General features: G+C 35.2%; 1 protein-coding gene across 1 annotated transcript in view; it reads right to left on the bottom strand.

The window, feature by feature from the left end:
* LOC111505821 (fatty acid synthase) overlaps positions 1-20,990 on the bottom strand; it is a 76,340-nt gene that overhangs the window by 6,685 nt on the left and 48,665 nt on the right. Inside the window, exons 10-15 of the mRNA XM_074174424.1 lie at positions 17,498-18,029; positions 11,257-12,175; positions 9,426-9,669; positions 6,597-6,795; positions 1,818-2,102; positions 549-992 (exon numbers count right to left, since the gene is read on the bottom strand). Coding sequence (XP_074030525.1) covers positions 549-992; positions 1,818-2,102; positions 6,597-6,795; positions 9,426-9,669; positions 11,257-12,175; positions 17,498-18,029 — 2,623 coding nt within the window. The remainder of the gene's footprint in view (positions 1-548; positions 993-1,817; positions 2,103-6,596; positions 6,796-9,425; positions 9,670-11,256; positions 12,176-17,497; positions 18,030-20,990) is intronic.

The following is a 20,990-nucleotide window of genomic DNA, read 5'->3' as shown; positions in this document are numbered from 1 at the left end:
TGGAAAGGTTATGGCCTACGTATTTTATGATGTGCGTGATGTAATATTCATCAACTACCTTGAGAAGGAAAATACCATTATATAGCGTTATTGGAGCATTTGAAGGGCGAAATTGCAAAGAAACGACCGCATATGGCAAAGAAACAAATTTTGTTTCATCAAGACAACGCATCGTGTCACAAGTCAATCAGAACAATGACAAATCTGCATCAATTAGGCTTCAAATTGCTTCTGCATCCACCGTATTCTCTAGATCTGGCATCCAGCGACTTTTTTCTGTTCGCAGACCTCAAAGAAATGCTCACCGCTGGGAATTTTCGCTCAAGTGAAGAGGCCTATTTTCAGGCAAAACATGAGTCGTTCTACAAAAGTGGTATTGAAATGTCAGAACGGCGTTGGAATGATAGTATGGCTCTTGATGAATAAAGCCAATTTTGAACAAAAAAAGTGTTTTCTTCCTTAGACCCCGGACTTTTCAGTCCATGTGTTATAGTGAAACACATGCTCTCACAATGAAATGTAACTCAAAATTTGAATATTTCACGTACCTCCAACAGGTCCCAATTTCCGTGCCTCCAGCACTAAATCCTCAACCATCTTCGGATTACTAATATGGAAAGTAGTCACTTTCACAACAACATCTTTATTCCTGGACCATCTTCTCAAACATAATCCCTGGTACGCGTTGAATACGGTCACTTCAGAGTTCAAGACTATTTTCGTTGCTCCTCGTTCTATCAACCAATCTGCTAGTTCAAGACCCCAATCACCTAGCCCCCCTATTATTACGTAGGATTTTTCAGAATCCAAGTTCAAAGTTAAAGAATGTGTGCCAGTTTCAATTACTTCGACGGTATCTGATTTGTCGTGATCGATCCTGAGTAGAGCTTTTCCTTCATGCTTTCTATAGGGAGACACTCCAGTCGAACTTTTCATATCTGATACTTCGTGAACTGTGGAGGGAAGAGGTTTCACAACACCCGTTTTGATACCTTGAATAAAAATCACATTTATTTTTTCTGAATATACAGGCATGCCTACTCCAGGAGTTGATCTCGAAGTCAATTCTGATTGATTGTTCAATAGACATCCTGATGTCTTAGATTTTTGAGAGCATGAGAGCAAAAACTTTAGGAAATTTCAGGTTTCTCTGAGAGATTTCATCATTCGATGCATAAGTGCGGATGTATGTTTTACTTCATGAGAAATAAAAGTTCAAAAATATCTAGTTGGGTGAAAAAAAAAGTTCATTTTCAACAGTAATATAGCTACAAGAGTTCGATACCTTTCCTTATGGAAAAACGCGTGCAAATTTGAGCAGGTCCATTCAGGCGATTTAACGATTTTTAAAACTCTCAGATACTCATTCCATCTTTCTCTGAATCGATTACGTCACACGTGTCTCTTTTCCACTTACGAAAGTCTCTCTGAAACACTTACCAACGACGCGCGACCTTTAAATGCGCACATAAAGACGTTGTCCATCTACTAATTTGAATATACCGCTGTACGCGCGGTAGCTTCTGATTAGTCGACTGGATGACGGCAAAAGCTAAAGAATGGGGACGACTACGCCACATGTCTCTTTCCCATTCATTAACGTCTCTTTCTGAAACACTTACCAACGATGCGTGACCTTGAAGCGGGACCAGAAAGGAATTGCTCAAATTTGTACGCGTTTTCCAATAAGAAATGGCGTAGAACTCTTGTAGCTATATTACTTTCAACATAATTTGTTCTTCGGAATTAGTTGTGAAGGAACCTCCTGGAGTTGTTAGGTCTTCTTATATTGGTGAATGAATTGATTATTCCTATACCTTCAATGATCAGGTCACGAACGATTTCACATTCCTCGTCTTCCGAATGGAACAGATCATCCATATCGATTTCTTGGAAGCTACAATTTCTCAAGAAAATGTATGAATTAACGACTGTGTCAAATACTAGATCTTCTTTGTGAATTTGGAGGAATCGTCCTCGATCTGCTAGACACATGAAGGAAGGTTGAAATGAATCAGCTGTAAAATTCAGAACCAAATCGACGCCTCGTCCTTTAGTTCGTTCCATTATTATATTCTCGACTTTTCCGTCTGTGACAATTCCTGAAAATTCAAATTAATATTCATATCATTGAAAAAATATTTGAAATCATTGAATAAATCATATTTGAATTTGAATAGAATAACAAGATACACAAGATAACATCTATTATTGCACATCTATTATCACACTGGCGACCTTATCGAATTTGTCGACATCCTGCCTGGTTACCGGCGTAAGGGACCACCAGTACATTTTAAATGTCTTTCACTCCAATATTTATTATTATTATTATTATTGAAAAACACCTCACTTCGACCCTGAGATTCACGTACCGTCTTTATAGGAGCGGTCGTTATCGGTACAACAGTTTTCTGTCGCGATCGGAAAGTCTCTGAAGTTAGCTAGTCAACATTTTGAATCAGTCCGTATAGAATATATAGTGTCACACATAAAGTTCGCAACATATGGAATTTTTTTTTGTTGATAAATATAATAAAAATTTGACTTCGCAGTTAGCTTGGGCTTGGAAAATAAGTGGAAGACAGCCTCTTTTATTTTATCATGTGCTACTCTAGACCTGTCAAATTTGACATTATTTTAGAAAATCCTCAAAAAATCATTTATTTTTGTAAATTTCGAAAATTTCCAAAAGAAAAAGTTTCTCAGTTTTCAATTTTATACCCTTGTTTGAAATTTGGACTCTCTACTGTCAGTTCAACTCTTTTTAATTTTTTTTTTAATTTTTCGAATCTTTAGCTTTATCGATTCAAACGAAACATTAATTGAATTCCATAATTTTGATGAATACAAGACTTCAATATTATATCGTGCCCAGAAAATATCCCTATTGGCTTGTTATCAAAAAAAAGATATTATAATATACATCTTCAGTAATTCGCCTTTGTTGTTGCAAAGTTCATATAGTTTTTTCATTTCATTGATAAACTGATTCGGATTTAATGTATACAATGTAATTTAACGGATACAATGTATGTACGTTAATATGTCAGTAATTGAATAAACGTATTTCTCTTCATCCTTATTACACTCGTATTCAGTGACGGCTCGTGCATTGGAGAACAGGGGAGGCTGAAGCCATAAAGACTAGATACACACAGAAAAGCCCGCCGGCGAGGCGAATTTTTTTATGTTGTTGCACGCTTTGCTTAATACGAAAGTTAGGGCATGGGCATGACAATGCGTAAAAAGTGCATGAGGAGCTATGGACTTTATTTTAGTTTGTAAACAATTTAAATGGCCGGTCATGACCACAGGCCCATCATAGGTTTACGCAATTAACTTTTGCCTAAAATTATAGGTCTCACATGTACGAATTGAAAAATTAAACAAATCGTCAACACTTTCAATCTCCTTGCTTATATTTTCCTTTATAATACATGTCATACTGTCTATAAGCTGATTTTGGATGGATTTTGAAGTGCCCGAAAAAACGCTACCGTTTAAAAAAGTGCCAAATTGTGAATCATATTTGTCCCATAACATTGAAAGTTCCTTGTTATTGCCGCGATTAATCGAATCTTCGGTTTCATAGTGTCCACGAAAAGCTAATTCTTGGGAACCCAAATAAATCGTAATATCGATAAGTCTTTATAAATTCGACCGATTTTCCCTAACCTGATTATTAAAAGAAATAATGACTTCTTATTGAGCTGTATCTGAAGCTGTTGGTATATTTTGTTTGCTGAACAATTTTAATTTATAAGACAAAAATATATGCTCCTTAGATTCAAAATGTGTTTCTGTAGAACGAGGTAATTTTTTTAAATCGGAGTATCCTATTTTAGACCACGTTTGGTATTCGGTTTGTACGGAAAATAAAACACAGGGTCAACAAAAAAGTTTTTCTCGTTTAATGGAGACGGTTAAGCAATCACATTTATCGTACCAACTAGTGTTGAATCTTCGATTTTGTCGATTATCTGACGTTTTAATTGAAATCAATTTTGGTTGAGGCCTTCCCAGAGTTTCAATAATGTAAAATTTATTATCATAAGATAAATACTTAAAATTATTTGTCAGCAACCAATCGACTATATCGTCAGATTTTTTAATTTCGTCCAACTTATCCATAATAAATGAAAAAAAAACTTACCGAAAAGTGAAAACCTGAAAACACTTTGAAATTGAAAGAGAACACTTTAAAAACATATGAAAATATTACCAAAAAGCACTGCTATAATACAGTACTGCCTGTTTTATACACAAATAACAAATATTATCAAGAAACACTAAAACGATTTACCGAAATATTTTTCAGTCCCGGTCCGTCACGGCATCCCGTCAGAATGATTAAATAAAAAACAAACGCAGTCGTACACTAACGGAGACCAACTGGAGGCTAGCCTCCTCTTACGCTATAATTTGTGCAACTGAAATTACAAATCGGGACATGTGTCGCTGGTTGGATCGGTCTCGTGGAGCCTGTGTATTTTAAAGCGGTCGGAGGCTTGGCTCCCTTGCAACGTATGGCATTTATTATTTCATGTTGATGGTTTATTCGTTATTTGTTCATGAGCGGTGCGTTTGAGTTTTGTTGATACAGGATACAGTATGGTCCGTACTACGTAGTGCTCGTATTCCTTTTTCAATAGATTGTTATCCAGTTTGATTATTATTCTCGTGACCAATAAATCAGTTACAAACTAACCCGAAATATCATACTTTTCTGTAAACTCAACATTAATCTACAGTTTCATAATTATTCAAAAGACTTTTGTTTTAGCGATTTGTACTGAACATAAAATTTCGTGATTTTAAACATCATAAGACTAATACAATATGTCGGGAATAAAATAGTAGGTAGTAGTAGTAGTAATGAAATTTTCTCTTAGTAGGCTTTAGAAACACATTTTTAGTTTTGGTTAATGTCAAATTATTGCGTTTAACGAATCGAGTTGTTTTGTGTACAGATTTTCGTACATTTATAATTCGCAAATGAGGAGGTTTACGTACAATGTTATCCACACGAGACAAAGTGGAAATCTTTCATTTGTGTGGTGAGAATGTGCCATATCGAGATGTTGCGACATCCAGGAAGAAATATTCACTCCAGTACTGTGGGAAAAACCAATATTTGGAGTAGTAGTGAAGATACAGGGGTTGACAGAGAAAATGTGAGGAGAATTTTGCACAAAAATAAATTTCAGGTGAGACAGAAAATGATATCGCATTTCGAGGCAAATTTCACGTCGAACGGAACAGTTAGTTCCCAAAATTGTCGCTGGTGGTCCCATAATAATCCAAATTCTGTAATAGAATGCCGTGACCAATTTTAATTCATGACAAATGTATCGTGTTGATTATTACATAACCAGATAATTGGACCATATTTTTTTAGAGAAAATTTGAACGCAGACATATACATAAATTTCATTATAAATCGGTTGTCTGAAGTTTCGGATAATCTGCCACTAAGTGATAAGACTAACTTTGTGATATCAGCTTGAGGGGGGACGATCCATAAAACGGTAGAAGTGAAATAGTGTTTCAGTCAGATGTTTAGGGGCAAAGTATTAGGATGAGATTGGGAAGATTATTGGCCACCAAGTTCACCGGACTTATCTCCGGTGGACTTTTTTCTATAGGGTTATCTGAAATAAAAAGAGTATGAGCACAGACCATTTGCAAACAAAGAACATTTAGAGAATACCATTCGGGAGCGTTGTGCTAACACAAATCCCCTATTTACTAAAAATGCCACAAAGTCTGTAAATGAAAGGACTATAATTTGTATAGAACGGGAAAGACGGCATACTGAATGATGAATTCGGGTTCTTTGTAAGATTATTGAGATAAATCAATGAATGTTATGATGTTTTGTTGTGGATTACTTATACATCTAATGGTGATAATAAAGAATATAATATTTACTGAAATCACTCAAGAACCGTTATTATTTGCTTGATAACTACACCTAACAGTTTAAATCCAACAGTCACACTGTTAGGTTAGGTAAAGGGAACCCCAGAAGGAAGTAGAATATGATTGGACTCTATATTGTTCAGACCAAAAAATACAGGGTTTCAATTTGAAATAACAAAGTTATCTGTGTTCGTAATTATAAAAAGTGACAAATGATTTCTGAACATTCTGTATAATATTGAGAAACCGTTTTTATCGGAATAAATAGCCCGAAACCTCATTTATGCTTGGTCAGAAGTTGAAAGGATGATTTCTGTACATATAGTTTCCAAAACATAGTAAAACTCGAGAACGGTTATAGTAAGGTACATAGTTCCTATTACGAAATTATATTATTTTTTCCTGATGTATTCAAAAGTGTAACGAAATACAGAGTGTTCCATTTGAAAAAACACAACTTTTTTGAGATAATAAAATAATTTCCTTTTGTAGCCTTGTTCAATATACGTACAATGGAATGAAGAAATTACAGAAAAAATGAATGATTTGGTTTACAGGGACCCTGTCGAATGGGGTGTTCCACCCTGTATATGGCCGAGAAATGTCAGAGAAATCTCCGGTATATTTTCAGGTTATTCGTTTGACATTATTCCTGATTTTTCTTCACTTACCAATATTTTCATCATTAAGTTTGGGAAATAGTTTTTTGAGAAATTCTTTTTCTTTGGAGCTGCTAACGCTGGCGAAAACGACTGCTTCCATACTAAGCGAAATGAAAATTGCTGCAAGTCCGACTTCTTCCGCTGCCGAGTGTATTAATATCGATTCTCCCTTCTTCATGTCTCCTCTTACCAACAAAGCATAGTAACTCTAAAAAAATTATTCAAATACAATAATGTACGAAGTCGTCAGATGTCGTCAGATAGGTTTTTTTATTAAAATCGAAATCTTCACAAAAATGTGAAGATCTTGAAAGATGAAACTACAGATAATTTGATATTTTTTTTCGTATTCGTTTTTTATATCGCAAAGTGTTAAATGATTATTTATTATACCTTGTATTACTGATATTAGTTCTTTGTATTATTGGACAGTATGGAATTAGTAAAAACAGGTCATTTGAATCTAAGATATCTATTGCCTCACGTTAAAGAACTTCTCTCAATTCCTCAAGATTTCAAGGTTTTGAGTGAAAAAGTTTTCAAAAAAAGAATGAAAACCCATCTTCTTGATGAACAATCAAATATAAGTATACAGTGCGAGTCTCTAACATGGAACAAATTCACTAAATCAAAGGTGTTGTTTCTTTCGGAAATATGCTCAGACACGTCGATTAGTATTTTGAAGTGCTTTTATTGTCATGCAAAAAAAATTATACAGTTTGTCTCAAATATGAGATATGACTTCATCGATAATTTTTTTAAAAGACAACCCTGTTTTTTTAATGACTTTTATTGAAGGGTTCAACAAGTTGCACATGCCTGCCAAATTTCAATTTTTTACTCCTTGTCCTTTAAAATATATTCAACAAACATTATCTAATTCAAAAAATGAATTGAATTCAATAGTCTTCCTTCAATGAAGGCTTAGAATGTCAGGGATACCTGACAGTGACATTGTCATAAAAAAGTTATCAAAAAAAAAGTAAGGAGAGTAGTATTGCATTTCAATCATATTTGTGCACAAAACTGTTAGTCGTTTCACAGTTTGTTGTTCGCCATTAGTAAAATGCCGTACTTAACTGAAACACATAAGATTGAAATTCTAATGATGATTGACTACGGAGATAAGACAAGAACACAAAATTTTTCATTTATTCAGAGAGAAATATCCTGATTTACCACCCATATCGCGAAGTACCGTAAGCAAGATCGAAACACAGTTCCGGGAAAATGGGCATTTAAGAAAAACAAATAATCATCGCCGAAGTGCCCTCAGTGAAGAGGTCAAAATAAATGTTCTTCTCTCTGTCGAAGAAAATCCCCTTGTATCCACTAGGCAGATAGCTAGGGAACTCAAAATTAGCCAGTCTTCAGTGGCAAGAATTCTTAAAGCTGAAAAATTTCATTCATATAAAATAACGATTCTCCAGGAACTCACCGAAGATGATCCAGATAGAAGACTCCAGTTTTGCGAACAAATGATGGATCTATTAGACAGGAATGTTGTACAAAAAGAAAACGTTCTATTTTCTGACGGATCAACGTTTATGTTGAATGGTGTGGTAAATCGTCAAAATTGTCGTTATTGGGCAGACAGAAACTCACACTGGATGAACGAAGGCCACACTCAACATCCAGAAAAAGTCAATGTTTGGGCAGGGATTGTTGATGATCGAGTTAAAGGACCGATTTTCTCCCAAGAAAATCTTACTGGAGCAAGATATTGAGAATTCTTGCAGGAGGACCTAGTTCCGAATTTGGCTATTTTGTTCCCTTGTCCTATAGAAGCTGACGTCCCGAGTAGAAATATCTGGTTTCAACAGTACGGCGCGCCTCCTCATTTTGCAAGATCTGTCCGTGAGTACCAGAATGATGTATTTCCAGGCAGATGAATTGGCAGAAGAGGACCCTATGAATGGTCATCTAGGTCTCCGGATTTAACATCTTTGGACTTTTTCTTATGGGGTTACTTGAAGAGCAAAGTTTTTGAGACCGAACCCGCAAATATTGAGGATTTAAAAGAACGAATAAGACAGGAGTGTAGGCTAATTTCCGGCGAAGTAATCAGAAATGTTCAAAACGAGTTTCAGTTACGTTTAGGGTATTGTCAGTTAGTAAATGGACAACATTTTGAACACTTGTTGAAGAAAGACTATTGAATTGAATTCATTTTTTGAATGTTTGTTGAATATCTTTTAAAGGACAAGGAGTAAAAAAATTAAATTTGGCAGGCATGTGCAACTTGTTGAACCCTTTAATAAAAGTAGAATGTTGGTAGAAAAATGTAAGTAGATATACATAGATATACGTAAAATACGCCCAATAAAAAAAATAAATGAGAAGAATAAAAAAATATGTTTTTCTTCTTTAATTTTTCTCTATTATTTTCACTTGTTTCACTAGTATATTACTTTACGCTTGAGAATGATAACAGATATACAGACCACCTGATCTTTTGGCGTTTTTCCAATGTATTAATGTTGTTCTTTTTATAATTTTTTTGATAGATTTGATTATATATGTCTTAGCTATATTATTATTATGTATTACTAATCGTCACCAGTTATGACCCTTTTGAATAAATATGAATCGCTTTCGACGTCATTTATCAATTCCTGAGCGATGCGACGGTTTTTTTGGTCAAAATTCAGCAATTCTGGAACGAACTTTGCTAGCATAAGCTTAATGCCCAAAACTTCCAAAAAAATTGCATGGAAATTGACGATTCTCTAAAACAATTTTCTTCACTTTCCCAATATTTTCATCTGTTGTTGATGTGCTGGGGCATCCAGGCCGTCGTCTTAAAAAATCAAATAGTGAACATGAAAATAATCTTACCGTTGCATATGCCAAAGGTACAGTAGCAGCCTCCTGCAAGCTCCATGATTTTGGTATCGTCCATGTGAAGACTGAATGGAATTCAAACCGTGTAGAAACTTCCTCAGATGCAACTAGTCCCATAACTCTCTCACCTGAAGATCTCACTCCAGAGTATCCTGAACAGGTCATCGAATCGGACATATTGGTTTTTGTAGAATCTAAACCTAAATAGGATATTTTCACTTCTTCCTGGGCCTGTGATCTGCAATGATTCGTAAAATATATGTTTTCGAATTGAAAACTTGTGGAAAAGGGATTTTGGAATTGAACTGAATATGATTGATTGTTCAATATATTGTGCTGCCACCACTGATTTTTTTCCAAAATCAACATAATGCTTTATGCTGGGTGCAGTGAAGAAAACTGTGTAAAAATGGAAAGGTGGGCAGTGTATGATTACTATAATCTTTGTTTCTAACATCCCATATGCAATAATGTTTTCTCTGGGCAGGCAAATGACGACAGAATTTTGATCAAAACAGAGGTGAGTAAAGTAAAACTTATCGAATCTCAGGATTGTACAGAAATATCTGAGGCTGGAACCATTTTTTTCTCAGAAGACACTGATCAATGATGCATCACCTCATAGACAGATCGAACAGGGAAAGTTGCAAAAAAATTGGAATGTCAAGCTTTGGGCTGCGAAAGAAAAAAGGTCTTTGAACTTGACAACACTAATGTCTTGTAATATTGTTTCACCCTAGTTTCACCCTAGAATATAAAGGGTTACAGAAAATTCACGAATGTTCCTGAGTAATCATCTCAAGAATGGGTAGTAGGTTGTTTTTGGAGCTACAGTCTAAAAATAACATTTTGAAAGTTGTTATGGGAGACACGCTTATTCTCTTCAAAGAACTAACTGAACAACCATTTATTAAAAAATCCCAAAGTTAAGAATATATGTTTCCGTTCAATTCATCTCATTTGAAGACATTGAAAAGTGTCCCATGAACTGAAAATCTTAGATGGACAGATGCAGATAGTTTCAGTAATGTTATCACCCCCCGAATCAGGGTCGAAAACAATTTACAGACATTATGCTATGATTTTCTGCCGCAAAAGATCAACAAGTCCAAGTAAGTTCATCCAATCCAGTCGTAAGAATAGTGGTGGTGACACGATCTATAGATTCGTTATGAATTTCATATATGGACTGTAATCCCGTGAAAAATGTCTTAATCAAAAGAGTTGCTTCTACTCAGAGCAACCCGGCCTAGTACCTATCGTGAAACCGGCCTCGTACCTCTGATGAAACCGCTCTAGTATCTTATGTCCAGTAGATAACGTTGCTAAGAAATCAATTGTACAATTATTGGACAATATGGACAAAATCTTTGCCTCTGCTAACATTTCAAGATTTATTTCATCGCTACCCTCAGGCTTTCAAGAAGATCAAATGAATCACGAAACGTTAGCAAAGACGTAGACTTGTGTTTTCAATGTTCAATTACCTACAATTCATCAAAAATATTATGAAAACTATGACAAATCTTAACATCGCATTATGAATGCATCACTTTGAGGTTCTGGTATCACCTTCTAGCTGAATTTCTACAGATATACCAAATATTTCTTTAATCCCCATTTCAACCCTCTATTGCATTCACTTCCTCTGTATGAAGAACAAGTTTGAACTAATGTAATGTCTTTGTGATTCCCTAAATAAAATATGAAACTCACTTCTGGATATGAATTTTAAGAAGGGATTCATTTGGTTCAGTTATGTTAGGATTTCATTTCACCACAATAGGAATTGTTGATAGGAGTTAGTATGAAGTAATTCGCTTACCTAGTTATGACTGAAGGTATTGGTGACAGTTCACCAGCGGTTTCTATCGACATAGATTCTCCTTTCGTTTTGTTTTCCAAAGGCGAATGAATGTAAGTTCCCCATCCATTATTCCTAAGTATATTGATCGCTACATTCTTTTCCAATTGTCTTTGATACATTTCATCATCAACAGAAAACACTTTAGAATTTGAATCTGTTACTATACTTCTGAATGACAGTCGCTCAGACTCTGTAGATAATACTCTCATAAGGTCCACAACTCCATTAATATCTCCTTCTTGACTGACTAAATATACCACTTTAACAGAATTAGTTTGTAATAAAACTTCTAGTCTCTGCAACCAACTGAACTCGTTCTTTCTTATCTTGAGAACTTCATAATCTCTACAGCGTATGGTTTTTGGGGTTAGTAGAGTGATATTTTTACTACCACAGCCCGCTTGGAATATAACTTGCATGCCAGAAAGCTTCAAACCAGTTCCAATCTGAAGAATGAATCCACCGGGTTTCAGATGGTCGTTGGAATGGGAAGAAATATTTGGTCCAATAACAAAAATATCAAACTCAGTTCTACAGGCACCATCGACACATTCAACATACTCATATTGTGTCAATGCTTGATTGTCCAAAACCGTTTTGACGATTGTATTCAATTCTTCACTAACAGTACTCCATATTTTGAGATTTTTGATGTATCCGGATGTATTCTGCAGAATTATTTGGAGAGCTATTGTCAGAGACGTCTCCATATCGAAGCTGTTATTTGAAGGAGACTCATAATGAACGAACTCTCCAGTTTCCAGATGAAGATTCCGAATTTCATTCCGTGGGTGGATTGGTGAATTTTGTGGACGAACAATTTCGATACCACCCGCTCTTACTGCATTGCAATATGGATCATAGCTCGAAGCGACATCTGAAACAGTAATGAGTTGAAATAAAAACCAGCATATTTTTTATTGAGGCGTTGTGTTTAATGTCTTGCTGATATGAATTGAAAAGGGAATACTTTGAGAAAAGATTAGTTTACTGGGAAAAAATTAACTTTCATGGCTTTCTACCACTCCATCACTGAACGAATAACATGGGCTGGAAAGTCCCGGGCCTAAGAAAGAAAACGCGTTTGATTCATAAATGTGTGAAACATGAGCCGTTTGTTCGGAATAGGACCTATGTTACTGTTCATAGTTCTCAGGCCACATTTCGCTATTACTAGGCTTCCGAAGGCATCTGAAAATCTGGTGTCATGTGCCGATTTCAACAATTCCAGACAGTTTCCAAGGTATTTTTGGCGACACTAGATTTTTTTGGTCTCTGAAATCGGTTATGTGCTGCGTGCTCTTTGAAACGGGTTCTAGTAGCTCACTCGGTCTGACTGATATATAGTCGTCAAAGCTATTTTCATTTTTCATTTCCAGCATCTTGTCTTCAGGGTTACCTAATGTGTTTTGAAGTGAGCTATCTTGATTCAAAGAATGCATTGAAATAAGAACTACTATGTGGAAAAGCCAATATCTGAAAAACTATTTCGATTAGGTATAGGAAACCCCAAAAAGAAATGAAAGATAATTGAACTCTATATTGTTAAGACCAGAATATACAGGGTGTTCTATTTGAAATAACAGGTTATCTTTGTCAATAATTATAAAAAAAATGACAATGAATTTTGAACATTCTGTATGATATTGAGAAACGGGTATTATCGAAATCAATAGCCCTAAACCTTTCTCAAGCTTCATCAGAATTCGAAGAAATGATTTGTATACATTTCGATGTTATTTAGTTCCCAATTGTATCTAGCATTTTCATAAAAAAATATCAAGAATGGTTATAGTTAGGTACATGGTACTTCCTATGAGATTATATTATTTTTTCCTGACCGATTCAAAAGTGTAACGAAATACAAGGTGTTCCATTTGAAAAAACACAACTTTGATATGTCACTTTTTTGAGCCACCTCTAAAACTCCAAAAAAATTTTCTTCTGCAGCCTCGATTAATGAACATATATATGAAATAGATAAATCCCTGAAAAATTGAATGGTTCGTTTTACAGAAACCGTATCATATGGGTGCCCCACTCTGTATATCTAATGAGAAATGAAGAGAAATGATTTTGGAGAATATTTGGAATATGAGGTGAATGTAATTTTTTTTTGGAAAAGTATATTGTGAATGGGAGAAACTTATCATGGTGAAGTTTCATTTCTATTTCCATTAAGTTTTCGTTCACAGTTTTTTTTTTACCTGAACTCATTAACTGAAGCGAAAACTTTCAATTCATACTTCGACTTTCCATACAGTGCATTTCTTTAATGATAATAATAAAAGCATGAATACTTTATTTTGAAGTGAAATTGACAGATGAAACTTACAAGTTGGCGACTGGGCTTCATCTGGGAAAAAATTTAATAGAAAGGGGGGTCTTGTGACAAATCATTTTAAAGCTCCTGACGAAAATTTCACAACCCTATAATATGAAGTCAATATCTTCACCTACTACAAAATGGCGGAACATTTAATAATTTCCTGAAGACAAACCTCAAAATGTCAGTACGACAATAAACATCATTGTTCAGTTAGACTATTCTCATGTAGTTTTCGGTTTTACTAGTAGAAAGGTACCATGTCAACAATCTCTAAAACGGTCAATTCTCGTCCATTGGAAGAAAAAATTAAAGCGATTTTTATTCACGGTGGGACGCGTAACTTTCACGAGACCTAGAAGATTTTCGATGAACGTTTTCTGAATAGTCCTATCTGTAGAAAATATCTGAGGGAACTTGTATCCAAATTCACAACTATCGGTAGTGTACACAACAAAAAGCCCCCAGGTCATCCGTCCATTCCGAAAGAACAGCAATTGCAAATAATTGGTGAGATGGTAGTAAATCCTGAACAGTCTACTTATTCCATCGCGAATGTTTATGAGGTGTCTCCTTCTACTCTGTGGAGACTTTTGAAAAGGAATAGGTATCATCCATACAAAATTGAAATGGTACACCAATTAACTGAAGACGACCCTGATCGAAGAAAAGAATTCTGCGAAATCATGACGGAAACCACTGCAAGGCATCCTACCTATCTCCACAATATTTGTTTTAGTGACGAATGTACATTTTTTCAAACGGCAGTGTTCACAGACAAAATTGCCGTTATTGGAGTGACACCAACCCTCACGTTTTCCGGGAAACACATACCCAATATCCAGAAAAAAATAACGTTTGGGCAGGAATATTGGAAAACAATATTGCAGGACCCCTATTCATTGATCAAAATTCAACAGGGAAACTTTATTTGAATATGCTGGAAACTACTGTTGACCCTCTCATCACTGATATCGTCGAAGCTAATCCTAATGAATTCGATATGGATATTGTTTTTCAACAAGATGGAGCACCACCACATCACTCCAGACAAGTAAAAAACTATTTGGATACTACTTTTCCCGGTCGTTGGATTGGCCGTCGAGGTCCTACAGAATGGCCAGCCCGCTTGTCAGATTTGACACCTTTGGACTTTTTAATGAGGCTATTAGAAGCAAAAGGTGTACGAAACTGAACCTGCTTCAATATTGGATATACGGCAGAGAATAATAAATATTTGTAGAGATATTGACGTTACTGTGCTCGAAAATGTTCGGCGTGAAATATCAATAGGCTGTTCATATGTCAAGAAGTTCAAGGCAACCATTTCCTGCATCTTCTGAACTGACCTCAAGCTTATTACCTCATATTATGTAGTTTAATGTCAATGTATTCAGGCAATCATTAAAAGTTCCGCCATTTTGTAGTAGTTGAAGATATTGATATTATATTCTAAGATTGTGAAGCATTTGTCAGGAGCTTCATAAAAATGTGTCACAAGACCACCATTTTCATTTAATTTTTCTGTCCTAGATGGCGCCTAGTCACCATCTTGAAAGTTTCGTCTGTCAATTTCACTTATACAGTGTGACCCATTTTCAATGGAAACGCCCCCCTAAAATTTGAAGTTGTGAATCGATTTCAATATTTTTTTTATGTCAAGTACTAAAAGGTCTACCTTGGGACAAAATTTGAAATGTTTATTGAAGTTTCAGGGCATACTACGATATTTTTTCTTAGTCGAAAATCGGGATTTTTTATTAGCAATTTTTTAATTGGAAAAATCACTACGCCATTGGATTCAGAGTGCCTCTAAATAGGTGTGACCAAAATTTCATGAAAAAATATTCATTATTAACAAAGTTATGACAACTCAAAAATTCGAAAACTCACACAGCTAACAGTCACAATATATCATTTTTTTATGATTTCAACAATAAAGTGCCGCCAGATGAAAAAAAAACAAATAGTGTAAATATTTTTAATGAAAATAACGGAGTTACATTCACACAATTCAACTAACAATGAAGCAAACAATTTCAATAAACGTAACTAATAACTAATTATTGAAATGTTTCGATTCAGTGCAACAATAAATTCTTACTCATATTCTAGTAGCCTCTTCTAATCCACCACGTATTTCGATACATGTGTCGTAGCGCTTACGAATGTTTCTGATTACGTTCCTTAGTTCTTGAGGGCTAATATCTGCACATACCTGTCGAATTCTTGCACAAAGTTCATTTCTATCTCATGTGCGGTTTTTGTAAACCTTTTGTGTGAGAAGTCCCCAGAGAAAAAAGTCCAAAACTGTGAGGTCTGGAGATCTGGGTGGCCACTCTATAAACGGACTACCACGGCCTATCCATCGGTTTGGAAAATGTTCGTTAAGTCATTGCCTCACAGCTCTGGCATAATGAACTGAACACCCATCTAACTGGACAATTAAATTTGATCGTTCATTGATTGGCAGCTCGTGAATAGCATCCCAAAACTCGTCGGTATATAAAATATTTTTTAGGAAATTTCTATTGTTCAAATATTCCCCTTGGGCCCATAAACAATATTCCAGGCGTCTTGCTTCGTCGCCTTCTTGAAGTGTGTGTAAAAATTTTGGCTTGAAAGGTTCAATATTCTTCGCCTTGAGACATCTCCGAATAGTTTCTCGTGGAATATTCAAATCTAAAGTAGCATTCCTTATACTGGATTAGGATTATTTCCGAAATAATCTAAAATGATTTGATCATTCCTGTAATTCCTGTTTCGTCTTTGTACAGGATTACTTTATAACATCATTTTTGATACTGCACCAGTTTCATTGAATATTGTATCTATTTTATTTACCGTACCGCAGCTAATACGAGGACGATCTCTACAAACCTCTCTAGCACTTCTAACGTCATCTCCCGAAAGGCGTACAATTTCAATTTTCTCTCTTACGCTCAATCTTGCAGCCATGACACAAAATAATTCGAAGAACTAGAAGGTGAATATTATTGACAATAGTCCACTTAAATCTTTCACAAGTGTCAAACTGCAATATCATTTCCATGGCAACTAAGATTTGAATTGAAATATTAGGTCTTAGTTTTTGTTAATTGCTCTGTATAATTTCGGAAGGAACAATCATGAAATACAAATCAATTCAAAGAACTGAGATTATAAAAAAAGGAAAGGAAAAAAAAATCACATCAAAGGTACTGCTTCGTTCCCTCCTGTTCATAAAAGAGGACATAGTTAATTTGCGTGAAAACTTGAATGTAATTCCGTTATTTTCATTAAAAATATTTACGCTATTTGTTTTTTTTCATTTGGCGGCACTTTATTGTTGAAATCATAAAAAAATATTCTTATGGCTATATATCTGTTGATATAGGGTGTTTTTTGTGACTGTTAGTTGTATGAGTTTTCGAATTTTTGAGTTGTCATAACTTTGTTAATAATGAATATTTTTTCATGAAATTTTGGTCACACCTGTTTAGAGGCACTCTGAATCCAGTGACGTAGTGATTTTTTCAATAAAAAATCGCTAATAAAAAATCTCGATTTTCGATTAAGAAAAAATATTGTAGTATATCCTGAAACTTCAATAAACATTTCAAATTTTGTCTCCAGGTAGACCTTTTAGTACTTGACATTTCAAAAAAAAATATTGAAATCGGTTTACAACTTCAAATTTTAGGGGGGTGTTTCCATTAAAAATGGGTCACACTGTATAAATAAAGTATTCATGCATTAATTCTATTTTCTCAAATTTCAATTTTTTGAGTTGACCCCTTCAAAAAATAAAAGGGAAGGCACAATAAAGAAATGCACTGTATAATTTCTGACAGGCAAAATTCAAAAAATACTAAGCTCATAGTGGCTACTCACCAAATTGATCATGAGTAGATCCACCGAAACCTCTTGGATCGATTACTACCTGACCTATGGAAATGGGTAATGAAATATTTCTGTTGTTATGAGAAAGTAGAATTGGATGGAGCATGGAATCCATGAAGCTGGTGAAGTTACCATTCCATCGTATTTTGGCCAATCTACCATCCAAATCGCACTCGATGACGCCTTGGAACGCATCTTTGTACATATGCCTTCGAAAATGACATTCCTTGTAGAAATCTGTACGTGTGAGAAGTGGATAGTCAGGCTTAAGAGGTATCAGAGGTTGGAGTTCACTAAATTCATTGGATATGTCTTTTGTGTCCCGAATAGTACCAGTTACTACGACTGCGTCTCCCTCACATATTTCAAACCATCCAGATTTCTTCATGATATCTATCAGAAATTCAGTTTTTCCTCCTTCATGCAACATTGTTATTCGTTTGAATTTTATGTTTTCGATAACCACAGGTATATCTTCTTTCTTCTTCAGATGCATGTTCGCAAACACCGTCCATACTATTTCCTAAAAAATCATCCAGAATCATCATTAGTATTTTTGAAATCTCCGATACCGTATTGACATACAAAACATGGAAACAATTATGAGCATACAGATAAATAGAGAGGAACAAGGAACTGAATTGAATGTATCATAGAAGTGTGTCTACAAAAATTGAAGAAGAAAAAGGAACGACAAAAAAGTAAATCAATAAAAATGATACTCTGAAGCCTATGGAGTAGAGTATCTCCAATCTTCATGGGTGGTGGAACAGACACGCATGCCATGGGTATTGAATCTGGGATAGACAAATGTGCAACGGTTCACTTTGAAGGAGGACGATGTAGGAATCACGAAGAAGATGTACAGCACGTTAATAAAAGTATTCCGCACCATCTGGATGCCAGAGAGACGTATATTTTTTGGGTGGCCAGTCCCAAGGCCAGTCCCAAGTTCGTGAAGAACTATCTCCACGTTAAGATCAGCTCAAACTCTGACAAACCTGGTCATCGAAACTGTCGGGAAAGAACAGAGTTCCTACCACGAATATATTTGTCGTTTCTATCGTTCTCTACTCTTTTAGATTAGTGGAGTAGACTCGAGAAGAGCTGTACCAACTAGACTTGAAGACCTGGAAAATGATGCACCCTTATTATAGGGGTTTGCAACCTGAATCGTCCGTTTCAAGGTTATAAATTCGCCTGGAAAGCTATGGAATTCTAAGTTTTGAGTGTCTATATGATAGAATGATGGGACCTGTCAGTCATCAGGAGTTTGAATCCCTTTCTTTGCATGGCTCGTTACTATGGAAAAAAAGATGTCAAAGAATCTCTCTTTAGAATCGATTCAGACAGCTGAGTTTTCGTCACTGAACGACGTGATCACGTGGTCACGACTGAAGCTTCGTAAAGATGAACTGTACAAGGTTTTTTCCAAAAACATTGAAGTCCTTGGCTTATCCATGATCCTGACTTTGAGTTTCGTTAGGTAGAGTAGTTGAAGTCGAAACCAGAGGGATCCAAGGCCTAGTAGCATTGTATAATTACAACTTTGAGCTATCGTAGTCGGGTGCAGGCTTCTAATTGTCTTGTCTGAAGCTAACTGAATAAGTTTTCTATAGACACTATATTGATGAAAATGTCAGTTCTAATAAATATATTGTAATGCCAAAAATAAGTTGACATAGAATATTTGTATTTTTTACTTCCAACTTCCACGATTCTTGAATTACTGGTGTAATTTCATAATGGATCTGTTGAATGTGAGTATATCCATGATGATAATTATACAATTTTCACACATTAACAACAGTATAATCACAGTACAATAATATTTCAAGGAAGACAGGTGATTTATAATAGGTTGTTTCAAAAGTTCAGTCCGTTATTATGAGTCTACTTTGAACTATAATATTCCGTCAGTATAAAAAATTCACACATGGTATTCGACGAAATCTGATTAACCAGTATTGCCTGGCTAAACTAATTTGTCCTAGATGCAATAGAATGAACTGGTATAGCCTAGGCTAAACTGGTTCGTTCTAAGCCCGATAGAATAAAACAGTTTAGCCTAGGCCAAACTAGTTTATCCTGATAGAAATACACACACACTCTCAGGATAAACTGGTATGGCCGAGTCTAAACTGATTTAGCCTAGTCCAAAGTAATTGGGTGAACATGTCCGGACTTGTACATGTGGGAATTCCCGAATCGCACTCCTCATTACATCACAAAGTTTTTTTTTTCTTATGGATGAACCTACGTCAAGTCAATGAGCAGATCGAAAGCAATGGCGGGAACAGTTTTTGGCGAAAATTTCAGAAAGTGACCATAAAAAGTTTTCTCATTATAATGTGTTATCATTAGACCAATATTTAGAACTTGATGCAATATTAGCCTGACAGAAGACAGTGATGATAACAATGAAGAAGTTAGCAATCAGGATAAAGTTCCTTCACGTGACATTATGAAGGCTAGAGAAACTGCAGCAGAAAGTTTTGTTAAGCATGCTAAGAAAATGGAAGCTACTTCTGACAAGTCTAATCCACCTGCCAACATCGGAGATAATGTGACTATACCGATTTCACATGTTGGCAAAGGCAAAGGTGATCTCAGAAACATCATTGGCGTTATTCTTCAGACGAATGACGAATGTTTTTACAAGGTTGGCACAAAATATGGAGTATTTTAGAAACTATATTGCAGGTTTTGTTTTTTCTTACTCAATTATGTATCTCTCGTTCTGGAGCATTAATGATATTCTGAAGTAATATTTTTTTTTTCAAATCAGAATTCGACTTTGCTAATCAGAAATTTTTAGAAGTAGCAGATGTGAACCAAAGCTCTGAAATATCATTAAGAACTGCATTTCAGTTGGATCATTCAGTTGGATCAGGCCAAGGTTCTGTGAGATGCAGCTGCAACAATAACTATTCCACAATGAGATGCAAGTGCAAGAAACAGATGATACTCTGCAATTCTAAGTGTCACCAAAGCACACCATGTAAAAATAAATATTCATTTTATTGAGGTATAATTATTATTCTTAATATAACGCTTTATTATTTGTTACAATATGATTGATTGTGTAACCAATTATCCAATAGTTATAGCGACGAATCATTATATTTTCAATAAAAATGATCCTTTTCAATTAAATAGTATTTTATTCAATTGGCCTAGGCTGAACTGTTTTATCCTATCGGGCTTAGGACGAAACAGTTTAGCCTAGGCTGTACCATTCTATCCTTTTGCATGTAGGAAGAATTAGTTCAGCCTAGGCAAAACTAGTTTATCCTGAAATCGGGTTCGGCCGGTAACATATATACTATGACGCAGTAGAATGAATGTTTATTGGAGCTACAAAAACACATGACATTGGAACGGACAAAACTTTTGGAACATCCTGATACAATGTCTTTCATAAACGGTAGGTGATGACTCAATTATAATAATGATTGATTGATTCTGGTGAAACAGGAAGATT

The sequence above is a fragment of the Leptinotarsa decemlineata genome, unplaced genomic scaffold (assembly GCF_025532065.1).
Source record: "Leptinotarsa decemlineata unplaced genomic scaffold, Ldec_3_MD MMD2_tig00000576_RagTag_RagTag, whole genome shotgun sequence".
NCBI classification, from domain to species: Eukaryota; Metazoa; Arthropoda; class Insecta; order Coleoptera; family Chrysomelidae; genus Leptinotarsa; species Leptinotarsa decemlineata.
The sequence above is the reverse complement of the archived record's forward strand: the minus strand, read 5'-3'. Positions and strand labels throughout refer to the sequence as shown.